Source organism: Castanea sativa, chromosome 4 (assembly GCF_040712315.1).
Source record: "Castanea sativa cultivar Marrone di Chiusa Pesio chromosome 4, ASM4071231v1".
Taxonomy (NCBI): Eukaryota; Viridiplantae; Streptophyta; class Magnoliopsida; order Fagales; family Fagaceae; genus Castanea; species Castanea sativa.
The window spans coordinates 36,496,190-36,512,864 of record NC_134016.1 but is presented as its reverse complement, the minus strand read 5'-3'; the positions used below and the strand labels follow the sequence as shown (position 1 = coordinate 36,512,864).

The following is a 16,675-nucleotide window of genomic DNA, read 5'->3' as shown; positions in this document are numbered from 1 at the left end:
CGGGCAACTGCTTGCCTAAGTCCAACAGATGATTTATAAAAAATTCGGCTAACACCTATCCTGTGACTGAGCTCCGAAGTCTTTCATTCATCCCTTCCCACAATCAGGGTTTTACCTTCTAGATATGGCTATCTGGTCCCAGTGTGAAAAGATTCTCGATTTCCTCTATGGAGAGATTTCTCCTTTCTGCTGGAGCTCGTTTAAAGGCGTGTTCATTCGGTTTGTTTATGCTACTATAAATGGATCCCCCCTTTTTTCGTGTACTTACAGATGGGAAAAGATTCCCCCACCCAAGGGTTCTTTTGCTTTTGCGTTCGTGCTCACGCATTCATTTATATAAGTAGAGATTTGCCTACGAATCCTTCATTCCCTTTGTTCTTGACCCATGAGGAAAGATAGCCCTTCATTTCTTACTGCTCCATATGTGGTGCCAGTTGCTGATTGGCCCAATTTTGGATTGTCCCAGCTAGGGTAAAAAGTCCCAATCAAGACTCAGGCGGCTAGCTCTTCCGGCTCTTTCTCGCATGCCGCTGTTAGTAGTAGCTCTCCCACAACCCCGTTTTCATGGTTTAGGCTGCTCCAATTTCGCTCGCCGCTACTACGGGAATCACTTTTACTTTATTTTCCTCTAGCTACTAAGATGTTTCAATTCGCCAAGTTGTCTCTTGCCTGCCCATGGATTCAGCAGCAGTTCGAAAGGTTGACCTATTCGGGAATCTCAGGATCTACGCTTATTTTCAACTCCTCAAAGCATTTCGTCGCTTACTACACCCTTCCTCGTCTCTGGGTGCCTAGGTATCCACCGTAAGCCTTTCCTCGTTTAATCCTCGCCCTTAACTTTAAGGCTATGCCATCCTAAGGTGCTACTAAGTGGAAGGATCTTATCAACGTCTATGAATGAGAAATCATAGATCGAACTGCCGAATCAGAAAAATTGGGTGCTATCATATAGCTTTGTATTGGCTAAGTTCACGAGTTAGAGATAAGCAAACTCGAACCGCTGACATCCGCCATAGGGTAAATCACCGCCTTTCAGGCCCCCGACTGATTCTACCATAGAGGCCAACGATAGACAATAACTCCCCCCCCCCCCCGAACACAGCTTACAACTTTCATCGTACTGTGCTCTCCAAAGAGCAACTCTTCTCAAAATCTCAAAAAAGGATGCTGAGTTGGAATCTCATTCTAACTAAGGATTCTTGTGGTTCCAGAGGATCCAGCTACAGGAGAACCAGGAATGGAAAGCCCCCCCCCCCCTTTCTGTTCCTGTATGTAAGGAATTCCGCCCACGGGAGTGAGTTTGTTCCGGTTAAAAAGCTGCATACCTTTACTGCCCTGGGGGATCGAGAATTCTGTTTGCTTTTCCCAACCCTAGGGTTAGCTACCGAAATGAAGGATTACCTTCTCGAGTCTCGACTCTATTCTAGGGTGCTCTTTCTCATCTGATCCCAAAGCATTCTTCTCCTCCTGCCTAAAGGCATAAATGTAATCCGGCCTTTACCTTTCCTGAGGTAGCTCCTATCTCTGACTGAGCATAACGATTTGCTTTTTAATAAAGAATACCTCGGCGGGGTCGGGTTTCTTAGGATCTATAGGGAAGCCCCTTGCCTGACTTCGACGTTAAGAAACGGGGTCTAAAACCAAAACCCCAGGTTTGTTTTTCTTACTCACATAAAGTACTGGCAAGACCGGCGCCTTGTTTTGCCATTAAGAAAGAAGAAAGCCAGGGGGATTTCATCTTTGAATACTGGTACAGGAGGGACAGATGCTCGGATAGCCAGATGCTATAGAAGGAGGGAACCCCGCAAAGAACCATCGAGAGAAGGGGCACTGGCCTCACTTTAAGAAGAAATGCACGACTTGATTCCTCATCTTTGGATCAGAAGGGAGTGGCTCTGGTACACTACTTTTAGGTCCCATAATAAGAAGGCTTACATTTCTATTAAGAATTTCCCGAAGGGATGGAGGATTTTTTGGACATAGAAAAATGCCCACTAGGGCAGGCAATCGGCCTTCAACAGATACGTTATTATACACTTGCAGTACACGAAAGGGTGAGCATAGTCTAGTAGACGGAAAAAAAAACCAACATGTCTTTATTTGTTAAAAGCAGGTACTCTTCCATAGCTGCTACTTCCATACGCTGATCGGATGTCTCGGAGACCAAACTCACCAGGATGCAGAAGAGCTGGGACCTAGGAGACAATCCCCCTTGACCCTCTCTTTTCTTTATTCATATAGGAAAAATTTGTTGTAGGGACATCTCTCAATAAAAGAGAATTCGACTAGTCAGGTCGGACAAACAAACTCACTTAGGCAGCTACAAGCGCAAGGGGAAGGGAGGAAGCTTTGGGGCATCAACGAGATCCATAGGGTAGGCAACCGACCATAGGGGAGGAGGCCTTTGAGACATAGACAAAGGGAGACAGAGGAATTTCTTACTTTATTAGCACCTGGGCGCTTACTCCATACAGTCGGGCCCTTCTTTCGCCAAGGGAACGATGGGATCCACCCTACGCTTCCCATTTCGCAGTTCGCTACGAGAATACGGCTTATCTCATATGAGAAAAAGCAAGATAGGATATTCAAACCAGAAGCTAATCCTTTACTTAGGATTGTTAGTTAGCGGGTTCAAAATCCGTCTTTTTCTAGAAGGCAATGGCCAACGAATCGATGTTGAGGCTATAAGGAATGCCCTAACGTTGGGAGCTCCGTTAGGACCGGGATCCCATAGAAGAAAAATAATGTCAATGAGGCCTGATCAAAGGGGCAAAAGTGTGGGTTAGGAGATTCAGATAAAAGAAAAAAAGTAGCTTCACTGGCTTTCTTTCAAAACCTCCTTCTTTGTTACCCAGGTCGGAACTGGTTTCTTCTGTGGATGTAGGCCGTTAAGCTGAACCACATAACTCTCGTGTGTTATTGTATTCTATACTTTGTGCTTTCGCTTCCGCATTCATACTAGCATATTCAATATAGTGTATCAATGCTAATATTTAACAATGTTAAACCACGTAACCCTCATGTTCTTGTGTTCTACATTTATACTTCTGTTTCCTCATCTATTCTAGCATATTTGACGCGGTATATCAATGCTAATATTTAACATGGTATTAGAGCCAAACATCATTCTTAATCTCTATCAGACTTGCTCCCAAATTTATCCACTGCCTTCATATTCACAGATACTCCCTCCAAGCACTGTTGGCATGCCTTGCAATCTCATCTTTGATTGAAGACACCAAATTAGGACCTCACATGCCTGTCACAGTGCCCTCTGTCCCTGCCTTATCACCTCCCCAGAACCGTCGCGTCTCTGATTCTCTCAAGCAAGATGTGTCTCTTCCTTTTAGATTTGTGCAATTTCAAACCTTGAATTAGGGCTGGCTCAAGGTATTATGGGGCCTAAAGCGACAACTTTAAGTGAGATCTATTCTTATATTTTGAATATTAATAGAATATTTATTTAAATTTTGGTTTTTTTTTAAAATTTAAAATCTATTTTTTTAGAAAAAAAATTACAAATTAAAACAAACTCATTGTATTACTCAATGACTATATACTATTTATTGAATAAAGTAACTAAATACTAAAATAATATGATTGAAAAGTTTAATAAAGTTATATACTTATTTGATATTTGTAAATAGAATTTGAATATAAATTTATTTACTTGTGTAAGATTAATGAGTTCTTTTAATATTTATGTGAGAGAGATTAAATGATTGATCCATCCAATGAAAATATTTTTCTCTAACTGGTTTTTCTTTGATAAAAAATTACTTTTTTATTTATTGGTGAATATTTAAAACTTAATTAATACTTCTATTGGTAAAAATGTAGGGGCATTTTTTCATTTGGGGCATTAAGCAGTTGCCTATTTGGCTCAATAGTTGAGCCGGCACTGCCTTGAATCACCAAACATACCACACAAACGTGCTCTACGGCCTCTTATATGAAAAACCCAGAAATCCATGCCAGCAACCAAGCGACCATGCGCACATTGGAGTTCCAGCCTGTCGAACCACACGTCGTTAAAATTGTTCACGCGCTAGTCTATCTTGATGACTTCGTCAATGTCATCATCTGATGACATCTATACTATATGGAATTGTTATATTAAAATTATCCCACTAATGATATATATGGAGAGAGTGATCAGCCTTTGGCTAGTATGAATCTGGATGTATAATACAAATAATGCGGTAAAATAATATAACTTGTACATCAAAGCTAAATTCATGCCTGTAAGAATTTTATTTAGTGGTTCTAAATTTTAATTTCTATTTGATTATATGATTTAATCTCATAACAACTACTTTATGATGCATCATATGGCATAATGGCAATATCCTATACATCTCAATCCAAAGGAACGGCTTAACAGCTTTTTTCTTTTTCTTTTTCTTTTTTAAGATTTTTTTATGCTCATAACACTTTTACAATAAATTTATAATATTAAATTATTATTAGTTTTAATTTGAACTTATTATTAAAATTATTTTTTTACTCACTAATAATAATTTGTTATTGAAAATTTATTGAAAAACGCGTGGGAGACATAACATTTTGTTTTTTCTTTCTTTTTGTACTTTTCTAAAATAAAAAATAAATAAATAAATAAATAAAAGATAGAAACCATATTCATTGAAGTGACGAACTTTGAAACGATAGCAAGCCAATAAGCACCTAGTTCTCTGCCATAGTACCATAAATATGGCGGGGCAACTACTCCAATTAAGGCAAATTTATGAACTTTTAAGTAGTGTCAACCACTTATGTCCCTCTTGTCCGGTCATGTTGCTTTTGAATTCATAGCATAGTATCATAAACCCATTTGGAATAATGTACCAACGTCTATATATAATAATAATAATAATAATAATTTAATACTATATATAAAAGCAGAAGCCTTTTAACAAGGTGTTGACACATTAGGAAAAAAAAAACACTTTAAAAACTGACCCGTATGTAACTTTAAGTTTAAAGACCCGCACGGTGCAACGTTTCGGGAGAGTCTTAAAAACCCAATCCGCTTATTAAAAAAAAAAAAAAAAACATAAAAACCCAAAACAGACCTACGCTGCAGACAGAAAAGGAAAACTGAGAAAGAGAATGATAGAGAAAAGATAGAAACCATATTCATTGAAGTGACGAACTTTGAAACGATCGCAAGCCAATAAGCACCTAGTTCTCTGCCATAGTACCATAAATATGGCGGGGCAACTACTCCAATTAAGGCAAATTTATGAACTTTTAAGTAGTGTCAACCACGTATGTCCCTCTTGTCCGGTGATGTTGCTTTTGAATTCATAGCATAGTATCATAAACCCATTTGGAATAATGTACCAACGTCTATATATAATAATAATAATAATAATAATTTAATACTATATATAAAAGCAGAAGCCTTTTAACAAGGTGTTGACACATTAGGGAAAAAAAAACACTTTAAAAACTGACCCGTATGTAACTTTAAGTTTAAAGACCCGCACGGTGCAACGTTTCGGGAGAGTCTTAAAAACCCAATCCGTTTATTAAAAAAAAAAAAAACATAAAAACCCAAAACAGACCTACGCTGCAGACAGAAAAGGAAAACTGAGAAAGAGAATGATAGAGAAAGAACTTCGGTCTGCGTAGATGGTGGAGAGAAAAATCTGAGAAGAAAGTCAGGATTTACTGTTGTTAAAAGTCAAAATTCACCCTGGATTATTTAAAATCTGAATGTATTAGGCGAACAACTTAAATTTTAATATGCAATATGTTTCATAAAATTACTGATCGGTCTTTTGTCTTATTCTAGATTCTTAATCCATGTTGCCAATTAAATTGTGAAAGGTTGTTTCATACTCATCTAAAAACTCTAATTTCTTTTTTTGAATGGGTTTAGATTTGATTCGTTTTTGTTTTGGGTTTTTGGGTTTTCTATCAAAACGTTTGTTACCTCAATTTTAGATATCTGCTTTTGTTTTGCTTTGTTTTTTTAAAATTACATAAATCACTAAGTCATTGAAATTAATTAAGTGTAAGATTGAAATCATTGGGTATTTCCATTTCTAACATTTGTTTTCATTCTTCAATCTTATTTTAGGCTTTTCTTGCCAGAACAGTACGACCAAATAGAGTCCATAAGGCATACAGAGATAAGCGTATACCGTAACAGGTAAAGTTATTGTTTTTTTTTTTTTTTTTCGTTTTCAAATTTGGGGATTGAATATGATTTAGGTTTGAATTTCTTGGTTGGATTGGTTTAGATTTAGTTATAGTTAGTTTTGTTCTGAGTTAGGCTTCCATTAGCATGCCTCTGATAGGTAATTTGGCCGGTTGTTTATTTTTTACATTTTAAATTATTTTTGCATATGTTTTGGCTTGAATTAGATTGGTTTGGTTTTGAGTGATCATTTACGGAATTCATTGTATTTGTTTCTCAAAAAAAAAAAAAAAAAAACTGTTGTCTACAATTCCATCTTCTCCTACTTTTCGGCTCCTTCCCTATAACCAGAAAGGTTCCATTCTCAATTTCTGATCTTACATAGTTTATGCCTTATTATTCTTTCTATAACATTCACTGTTATTTATATAATTATATTCCATCTTCTTAATAAATCTTCCCTTTCTATTCTGTCTTTTCTCCAATTGCAAAATACTGCTTTCTATGCCAGATAAAGCCATTGGGTTTTCTGCAAAAGGAATTACTCAATCAAGGTTAAAGGTTTGGCTACCTGTTACCCTAATCTCCCATTTATTTTTTCAATTTCTTAAGTTCTGTTTTGTCGATTATTGTATTGGTTAGATTTTTTTTTTTGGGCCAATTTTTGTTAGATTTGTACTTTTTTTCATTTGCCCCTGAAAGGTGAATTGATTTATGTTTTGTTGATAATTGTATTTTGGTTAGATTTGGTTTTTATTTGGCAGTTTTTTTGTTAGATTTTTTTTTTTTTGCCTCTGAATTTTGAATTCATTTAATTCTAGCATTAAAAATGCTTCAAAATTATGCACATTTCAGGTCCAAGAATTAATGCAGTTTTCACTGTTTCTGGATTTCCTTTTTTTTTTTTTTTTTTTGCCACCTTTGAAGCAAAATCTTTCCAGATCAGGATTTGTACCAGTAGGTTTATTGTTAGTGACTTTAAACTCAACGCTTTATAAAAGTTCACACTTTTGAATCTCTTGATTAGATAAATAAATGAATATGAATGCTGCTTAAAGAAAACACACACATTGTTTACATAAACTTTAGGTAGATGGTATAGCTTTTTATCCGAGAAATTCGTAAATGAGTATGGATTCAAAAAAATAATTTTTTAAGTTGTTACTGTTATCCCTTGAATCCTTTGTATAATTGATACCTGCCTTTGTAATTAATATTTATGATATAACAGCCCTACAACTCTTTGGTAAGAAAGGCATTCTTTCTGTTTGGTGGAAAGTGAAGCCCTTTTGGCATTTGTAGCATTGTGTTGTGGTTATATGTTTAATATTCAATTGTAGAAGCATTAAAATAACTTTTTCCAATTGAAGATGCTATTACTTTACAATTTGATTAACAATTTAGTAATGAAAATAATTACCACCAGTTATTGATGGCACTACAAAACTTGAGTAGACTTTGCCCTTTCTGTTTTTAGCAAAAATCCTAGCTCTTAGTCTTCAATTATATCAAAATCATCTATGTTATGAGTCAATTTCTGTTTCTACTTTGTTTCTTGAGGAAATAAAAACAGGAATTTCTTTTATTAATTTGATTAATGTATATATCTTCATCAATATACTTAATGTGACTCACTTATCAAAGACAAAAATATATAAGGCTTTTTAAAACAAAATAAATTCATGCCCAGTCATCATTTGCTTTTGAACTCTAATTTCAGTGTAGGTGTGAGGAAGAATGAAGGGTATTATTCATTTGAAGGAGAATTTCTATTTGGACTCATTAGAGAAATTTGTCATTTGTAAATTTCATAAATTAGGTTAGTTGTTGTAATTTCTTTTTTAATCTCCACTAATTTCCTCATTTTGGGTTATATGTTTTCATTCTTTGGTTTTCTAACTTTGCCTAATAGAACCACAAAATTATAAGATTTGGGGAGAAATAAAAAGAAGTAGCTTCTTCTTCTTTTGGAATTTCTTGAATTGGAGGTATTTCAATCTGGCGCAAGAGCATACTAGAGCAAGATGAAAAGTCAAGATGGTGCTGAACAACCTTGAGAAGACATGTAAGAACCTACAACTTATTAATATTTTATGTAAAATCAATTTTTGACAGGTTTAAAAATCTGCACCTATTACAAAGAATAAAATTTTAATTTGGTGTAACAACAATATTTTTCTTGAACACTATTTTCCAGTTAGATTCCTACTTGAGTCTTTTTTGGTTCTTGATTTAGTTTTGGTTGATTGGATGAGGTTTGATCCTTTAGTAATTTCAGATTTTGTTTGTTTGTGCAAAAGAATCCACTTCTGTAAGTAGATCAATCGTATTTATGACGTTATATAGCTATTTGTTATTTATTTGGAAATTGTTTTGTGGTGGTTGCATTTTGGAGTTGGTTTATTGAATCTTATTTACTAATATAATGTCAGAAGTGCCTTTTCTCCGCATGTTATTTGGTCTTCGCATTATGTGGGAGGCATGTTTTTATATAAAAGAAGCTAGATTACTTATGAAACCAATGCTTTCTCAGCGTCCTAATTTTTCACAATGTTTGTCAATGTCACATTAAGATTATAAGCATTGCAGCATTGCTTTTTTTTTTTTTTTTACCTTGATGACCAAAAGTGAAGTGCAAATCCACTATGTAATAAAGAGGAAAAATTAGAAGAACTAACCTGGGATTTTGCTTTCAATGATTTAAAGTCAGTGTGTAATGTGATCCTTAATAGCCATGTACTCTTTGTAAGCCTTTTGTTATTTCGGTTATTGAATTATTAACATTCTATTGTAGGTTTAGACAAATGGCTATCTACTTAAGTTGGTTTCAGAGTTTAAGAAAAAAATGATCTTATATAAGGTGAATATTTCTCTATTTATTATTGTTATTTCAAATATTTTTCAAATGAATTTATGTTGGTTTGTGGTTGGTAAACTTTGGGTAGTTGTGGATTTGTGTTTGGGTGTTGAGACATTTGTTTTTTGCAATGATATGACCATTTTGGGGCTTTGTCTGGTGTTTCAATTCACTAAGAAATTATATACATTTGTGCATCCTATTCATTTGAAAAAATGTTAGGGAAATCAGTTACATCAATATAGACTAACTACATGAATTCAACATTTTTTGTAACAAAAAATTTGTTTATTGCTTTTTTGTAACTCTAGGGCATTTGCATCTCACAAACAAATAAAAGAGTGGTTAAACTTTACATATGTTGTAGCCTATTAGAGGAAGTTTCTGCCTATTAGAGGAACTTTCATTCATATTTCCCACACACCCCCTCAAACTTCCAAGCCTTGGCTTCACATTTTCATCATTTTTGTTTCTCTGTTGCTCTTTTCTTTTTTCTTTTTTCGATCTTATAAAATTTGGGGAATTTAAAACATGATACTTTATTGTTTGTCAGATTGGAGATAATAAGGGTTTTTTTTTGTAACTTTTTCATCAGTCTTCCAATTCTATGTATTTATTGAAATGTCTTTCAATGACCTCATTTTAGTGGGCAAGAAAATGAGTACAAACTACATTTAATGCTTACCATAAAAATGATTTTTTTTTTTTTTTTTTAAGCTCATAGTGCAAGTTACAATAGTATAAATACCCAAATGAATTCTCCAACTAACATTGTCTAAAATCTCTTTTAGATTGTAGATTGATACTAAAATTGTTGAACTCATTTAATTCTCCTTTATAGTACATCACTACCACAAATGATTCACAATTTTTTTTTATTTTTTTTTATTTATGGTAGTAGGTAGACGCCTTACAATTGGTAAACAACTGAACATACATATACATTAGCCTTATCAATTTTAGTATCTTCTATTTGGGTTTTTACCAAGTTCTTTTTTTCACTCTTTGATCTTCCATGGAAATTCGGCAACACCTTATTAAAAGATAAGAAAATTATGACTATATTCTATTAGAAACTTTCCTATGTTTTATTTTTATTAGACTTTGTTTTATAAGTAAAATTTTGATTTCGAAATTTTTATTAGACATGTTTAAAGGAAAAAGAAATGATAAGAGCTATCTAATACTCATTCATGTGATCTAGATTTTAGATGGTAGAACTAATTTCTCATTTGCATGTGATCTTCATTTGGAATCAATTTAACATTAACATTTTGTTCTAAATCTTTTGATATGTCCAGGTATGCAAAAAGATCCTCAATGGCTTGGTGGCTTACAACATTAGACCCATAAAGACTTTTAAGAGATAACACATGAAGTCCATAAGCAAAGGGTCAAACTATTTGACTTTCAGTTTATTTTAGGATTTTAAATGTTATATTGGGCTATGAATCTAAATTTTAATGATGTTATGAAGAAAGATATTTGTTTTTTCTTCTGCTGTAAGTTTAATTTTTTCCGGTTATTCAAATTGTGTCAATATATATTATTATGATGAAGTATTATTTACTTTTGATGATGTTATTTAAAAAAGAAAAGTACATTGATGATGCTTTAAACAAGCATCCAACACAATTATAAAAATCCCGTGCATTTGCACGGGTTATAAGCTAGTAATAGGTAAAGTTAAGAGAAAATTTAATTAGATTTTAAATTAGAACTCAATTAGAGTTTAATTTTGCGCCACGTGTCCCATTTAATATAAGTTTTTAAATTTTTGTGCCAAGTGAGTTAATTCAATGTAAAAATTATATTTTAATTAAAGTTTAATTTTGTGATCCCACCTACCTCCCACGATCCTACGTAGGATCCTGATTTTGACAACTTTATAGAGCACATGGTAGCAAACTAGCAATAAAATCAGGCATTTAGCAGTTTGCTAGAGAAGTAGGAGTGTGAAACATCATAGTAGAAGGCAACTCTCAGGCTTAGACATTGTTGAAAACTTTAATTAGTTCGGCAAACTAATTAAATTTGTTGAAGATAGGGCAAGAAAAATCATAGGAAAAAAATTAATAAATGCCTTGAGAGTATTGGTTTATGAAATTTTTGTAAGAATTTTTTTTTATGGAAAAAGAACAAAAAATAATTTGATTTTTTTTACAGCATTTTATATTTCCCATGAAAATAATATTAAAATTTTTCTAAAATAGTCCATTTACAAATACCTTAGAAGCACTCGTTTACATGATCAAAAACTTATGTGCACTTCTTTTTGAAGCTCCATAGTTTTTCGGGTAAATTAAAAAGAAAATAGTTTTAGCGCCTCTCTCTGGGAAGTGGGTTGGTAGGTAGCCAATCTAGGCTAGCCTGTGACATAATGAGATACAGACATAGTAACTCAACAACAACAACAACAACAACAACAAAAATCTAGATTTAGACCCATAATAAATGTAAACCGGGAACTGTAAGTTGAAATAACATGGATTAAGTTGAAATAACAGACATAATGAAATAACATGGATTAAATGAATTGTAAGTTGAAAATAATTAAATAATAAAGATTTATTTGGCTTTTACTAAAATATAAGGATTAAATTGACTGTAAGTTAAAAATAACATGGATCAAATTGATTATTACAAAATATATGGAACAAATTAACACTAACTTCAAAATGTAAGGATCAAAACGCTATTTCCCCCCCCCCCCCCCAAAAAAAGTTATTATTTTTGTCTACTTTTACCTTTACATGGGTGATAATATTGCATGGTGCAATGCAGTAGCATAAGATCTAATTAGAGAAAGTCTGTAGACTCAACAAATCTGAAACTTATTAATATAAAAAATTATTAGTAGTGGATCAAAAAGTAATATAAGTAGTAATCTCAAGTAAGAACTAGTATTGCATCTAAAAAAAAAAAGTAAGAACTAGTAAAAAATTTTCAATTCAATCAATATCAAAAAATTGTCAAATTTCTTGTGAAAAACATTTATCCAAATCCACCACTTGGCACCAATTGAAACAACATAATTAGTTTGCGGATTTGGATCCCACTTTGCATTTCACTCCTCTTTATACACAAACATTTTTATCAGTTTTATTTTTTTTAACTTTAATTTTTTTATTTAAAAATTAAATTTTTTATTTTTTCAACTCTTAATTTCAACCTTTAATTTGTCGCCCCCAAAAGCATAGTGAGTGTTTGGATTCACGTTTTCACGTTTGAGTTTTGCGTTTTCAAGTTTTTTTTTTTTTTTTTCTTGCTTCACGCGTTTCAGAGGAGACAGTTTTCACTTTTTACGTACTGTTACGTACTGTTCACAGCCGAAGATTTGGACTTTTTGCGTGAACAATGCATCTGCACTGTTCATGAAACCCATAAATATCACTTTTCAGTAACTTTTTCACTAAAAATTGGTCTCATGATACTATTCACACATTTAAAAATTATTTTGCTACAGTATTTTCAATTTTCAGTTTTCAACAATAAATTCTATCCAAACAGCATTCTTACCAAAAAAAGACTTTAAAACCGATTTTGTACCTATTTGGGTCCCTCCTTGCCTTTTTTATAATTTTTCTATATGTATGGTACTAAGTACTGAGTAGTTGTCATCGCTGAGACTTGTCCTAGGTCCTTACAAGTATTTATTACCAGAATTACATTCTAACATCTCTCCCTCATCCAAACCCCTCAGCTATTTTCCTTTTCTTGCCACTGTTTGGCTACATTAGTATCAGAAATTCAGAATGGGAAGAACTCCATACTGTGATGCAGATGGCTTGAAGAAAGGCCTGTGGACTCCTGAAGAAGACCAGAAGCTCTTAACCTACATTCAACAACATGGCCATAGATGCTGGCGTTCTTTAGCAGAGAAAGCTGGTTATTTATTTAATTTTTTTACCAATTATAGCTAAACTCCTTTACATTATTTTATTATTTTTGTTCCTTCACTGAAATGTCGAAGCTAGTATTTGGAATTTTCTACAATCGTTTTAAATGCATGAACTATTGTGCATGTAATTAATGCGTTTTTTTTCTTGGTCCTGTAGGTCTCCAAAGATGTGGAAAGAGCTGCAGACTGAGATGGAATAATTACCTTAAACCTGGTATTAAGAGGGGGAGGTTCAGTTTACAGGAAGACAAAACCATCATTCAACTTCATGCTCTTCTAGGCAACAAGTAAAGAAACATTAACCCTTCTTCTTCTTCTTTTTTTTCTTTTTTTCTTTTTTTTTTTGTTCAAGAAACGTTAATCTTTACTACTATTTTTTGAATTATACTCAATGAAAAAGAAAAAAAAACTTTTATTTTTGTGCAGTTTAGGGGAGGTGATGGTTTGTAGACTTGTAGTCTTACCTCTAATTTTTTTAAAGGTTCAGGTTCTCATGCTAAAACCTACAACTTATTGCTTTGGATGGAAGGCAATTATTATTGTTAAAATTCAAAACTAAATTAATGTATAAAAATTAGAACTAGCACATCTTTTATTTTTTTGTGAAGCCTAACTTTATTAACATTCATGGCGGGAAATACTTGGTTCATAATTGCATTAAAAACTGAAAAAAGTAAATAGAAATACAACTATTTTATAAAGATAATAGTATTAACCACAAAAGTTGAAAGTCATATTTATCATCATTATAATATTCTTATTAAAAATAATAATTATTGTTATTAAGTTGAAAATTAAGACTAGCAAATACACAGACAAAACAATAACAAGTACTTAGGTTGAAATGTAGCATGGCATCATTTAGATTCAAACTTATAACTTTGGGTCCCAAACATCAAACAAGCAAATTATAATACTAAACATATAGGTCAAGTGATTATTTAATATTTTAAATTCTTTGGATTAGTTTACATTTTGAAGTGACTAATTTTTTTTTTTGGGGGGGGGGGGGATATAAACTTTTGTATCTAAACTTTTAAATATATAAATAATTTATTTGTCTAAAACACGTACGACCAAAGAGTGAGACTTTGTCTTTGTCTTTTATTTATTTATTTACACTAAGGTTATGTTTGTTTTTGTGTAAAAAATTTTTAGAAAACGCTTTCCTCATCTTCATATCATTTTCAAGTATTTAGGACTTTTAAAAAATATAATCAATGGTAATCATTTTTTGATGATCACAAAAAATACTATATCTAAGATTGAAAATGTTTTTCATCTCTAGAGAACAGAAACTTAGAGAATGACAAGAATCTCCCAAAAATACTCAAAATGCCCCTCAAAACCTAAAAAATGACCATGAATGACGCATGGTTTTCTGGTACTGGACATACTGTGAGCTTTCATCCTTTACTCATTTTGACATGTCAAGTAGTATTATAATCAGTTTAATATTTAATTTTGAACTCGAGAAATTAAAAAACTTCTCAAAACTTCTAAATGCCTGAAATATATATACTATAAAATGATTAAAATAAGCCTAAAACCTCCAAAACAATCAATATACTTTCAAAACATCTAATATAATTAAAATTTCCTGTAAAACTACTAAAATACCCCTAGAAACCATCGAAATGATGCAAATGCTCCTTGAAACCTCCTAGATGAACACGGTATGACTCCAAAGTCACACAAAAGTTAATTTCAAGTTTTGTTTTGGAGGTTTCAAATGTTTGTAATTATGCGCATGTGAATGTGAGTTTAGAAATTAATTTTTTTTTGGGGGGTTTCTATACACTTTTTTTTTTATTGTTCTTATTAGTGTAATTTTCAATAGTTTTGTTTTGATTGTGCTTAATTTTTAGGTTTTTTTTATTTTTATATATAGGAGATTAATTTTTAGATTGATTTTTCTGTTCTGTATTAATATTTTAAACCGGTAAATAATTTTTTTTATCTCATAAAAAATATATAAATATTTATAAAAGAGAAATTGTATGAATTTTCATACAAATCAAATACAAAAAAAAATGTTTTCAAAACAATTTGAAGACAATTTTTCCTTAAAAATGTTTGAAAACGATTTCGATTGACAACATTTTCAAGTTAAAAATATTTTTCTCCAAAATAAATGGATAAGTATTGTTTGTAATGGCAAAATTTCGTTTTTTTTTTGGGACACCACATAATAAAACTTCTCATTTTTTTTTCCCAATATTTTCAACAAATAAGCACCGACAACCCATATCGAAATAGTATGGGTCCATTTGGATAGAACTTATTGCTGAAAGCTGAAAACTGAAAACTAAAAACATTGTAACAAAATAATTTTTAAAAGTGTGAATAATGCCGTGAGACCCATTTTTAATGAAAAAGTTACTAAAAAGTGAAATTTGTGGGTCTACAAACAGTGCACAGATATACTGTTCATGGGGAATTGGTCAACAATTACGACTGAAAAAAAAAAAAAAAAAGTTGAAAACGCTGAAACGCAAAACGCAGCCGTGATAAGTTGGATCCAAACGGTCACTATGTCTCTAATAAGATACCAACACAGCAAGTGGTCTAATGCCCAGACCTGGGCCAACAGGACTTTGGTATTCGATTCGAGTTCTCTTGATTCCCACTAATAAGCACGTTGATACCTATCTTGCTACAATGCTACCCTTCCCCTCCTATGGTTTTTTCCCCCCCTCTCTCTCTCTCTAAAATAAAGAAAAGAAAAATCCCTAAGAAGATAAATACATAGTACATGCATGCATTTCACGTATATATACTCCTACTATTTTTCTCCAGGTGGTCTGCCATAACTGCGCACTTGCCAGATAGAACAGACAACGAGGTCAAGAATTACTGGAACACACATCTAAAGAAAAGGTTAGCCATGATGGGTATTGACCCAGTGACTCACAAGCCAACAAGCACCATCCTTGGCTCGGCAAATGGTGACCCTAAGATCTCATTAAATCTTAGCCACATGGCTCAGTGGGAGAGTGCTCGTCTTCAGGCCGAAGCTAGACTAGCTAAAGAGTCACAGCTACGCCAACATGAGCCTGGTGATACGACTAACACATGTGCACCACCACGTTGCCTTGACGTAGTAAAAACATGGCAGAGCCTAATGTTGAATTCCATACAAGGTGGTCTTCACAATGGTTCTTTTGGTCTTGGTTTGGGTGACAATGGTGGTGATCTTGAGTCTCCGACATCCACATTGAGCTTCTCAAAGAGTGCACAAGCAGCAGTGTCAACTGTGGTATCATCATCAGATTTCAATGGAGTTTTAGGTGCTGATCATATGAATGAAGTACATACCACGCAGCAACACAATATGGCTCTTGATGTTGGAGATGTGCCTAGTACCATTCAGGCTTCTGATAATGGAGATGGGAATTTCATTGAAGGGATAGCAAATAATCTACTTTTTAATAATCTGGATATGCATAGTTTATCTACGTTCAGCACAATTACAAGTACTACTAGTACTGGCAGTGGTGAGGTAGATGAAATGACCAAGAATTATTGGAATAATATTCTTAATTTGATAAATTAATTATATATTATATATGGACTGTCAAGTACCGGTGTTTTAATTTGTATGTGCAAGAGAAAACCCCACCCCCTGAATTTCTGTTTCTCCGTTTAAATTAGAAATGTTGTTAACCTATCTTATGCACTTTTTAGTGTAAGAATAATAACTATATTTATAAATTGATGATGTGGTGAGTAATTATTGATAAATAAAAAAGTAATGTAAGTAGTGAGT

The 16,675-nt window shown here is 32.9% G+C and overlaps 1 protein-coding gene and 1 long non-coding RNA gene across 2 annotated transcripts; both read left to right on the top strand.

The window, feature by feature from the left end:
• Window positions 1–6,636: 6,636 nt before the first annotated feature.
• Window positions 6,637–9,521, top strand: LOC142630330 (uncharacterized). The gene is made up of 3 exons (XR_012843283.1): window positions 6,637–6,709; window positions 8,061–8,213; window positions 8,943–9,521. It is a non-coding gene; the product is annotated as an uncharacterized LOC142630330 (long non-coding RNA).
• Window positions 9,522–12,676: 3,155 nt separating this feature from the next.
• Window positions 12,677–16,462, top strand: LOC142630236 (transcription factor MYB106-like). Its single transcript, XM_075804213.1, has 3 exons — window positions 12,677–12,893; window positions 13,064–13,193; window positions 15,706–16,462. The coding sequence occupies exons 1-3, from the start codon at window positions 12,761–12,763 to the stop codon at window positions 16,460–16,462; spliced, it is 1,020 nt and encodes a 339-aa protein (XP_075660328.1). The 5' UTR covers window positions 12,677–12,760.
• The last annotated feature ends 213 nt before the right edge of the window (window positions 16,463–16,675 follow it).

Coding starts and splice junctions, on each gene's coding strand:
- LOC142630236 (XM_075804213.1), top strand. CDS start 12,761: ATGGGAAGAACTCCATACTGTGATGCAGATGGCTTGAAGAAAGGCCTG. Junction 12,894..13,063: donor TTCTTTAGCAGAGAAAGCTG/GTTATTTATTTA, acceptor TTGGTCCTGTAG/GTCTCCAAAGATGTGGAAAG. Junction 13,194..15,705: donor CATGCTCTTCTAGGCAACAA/GTAAAGAAACAT, acceptor ATTTTTCTCCAG/GTGGTCTGCCATAACTGCGC.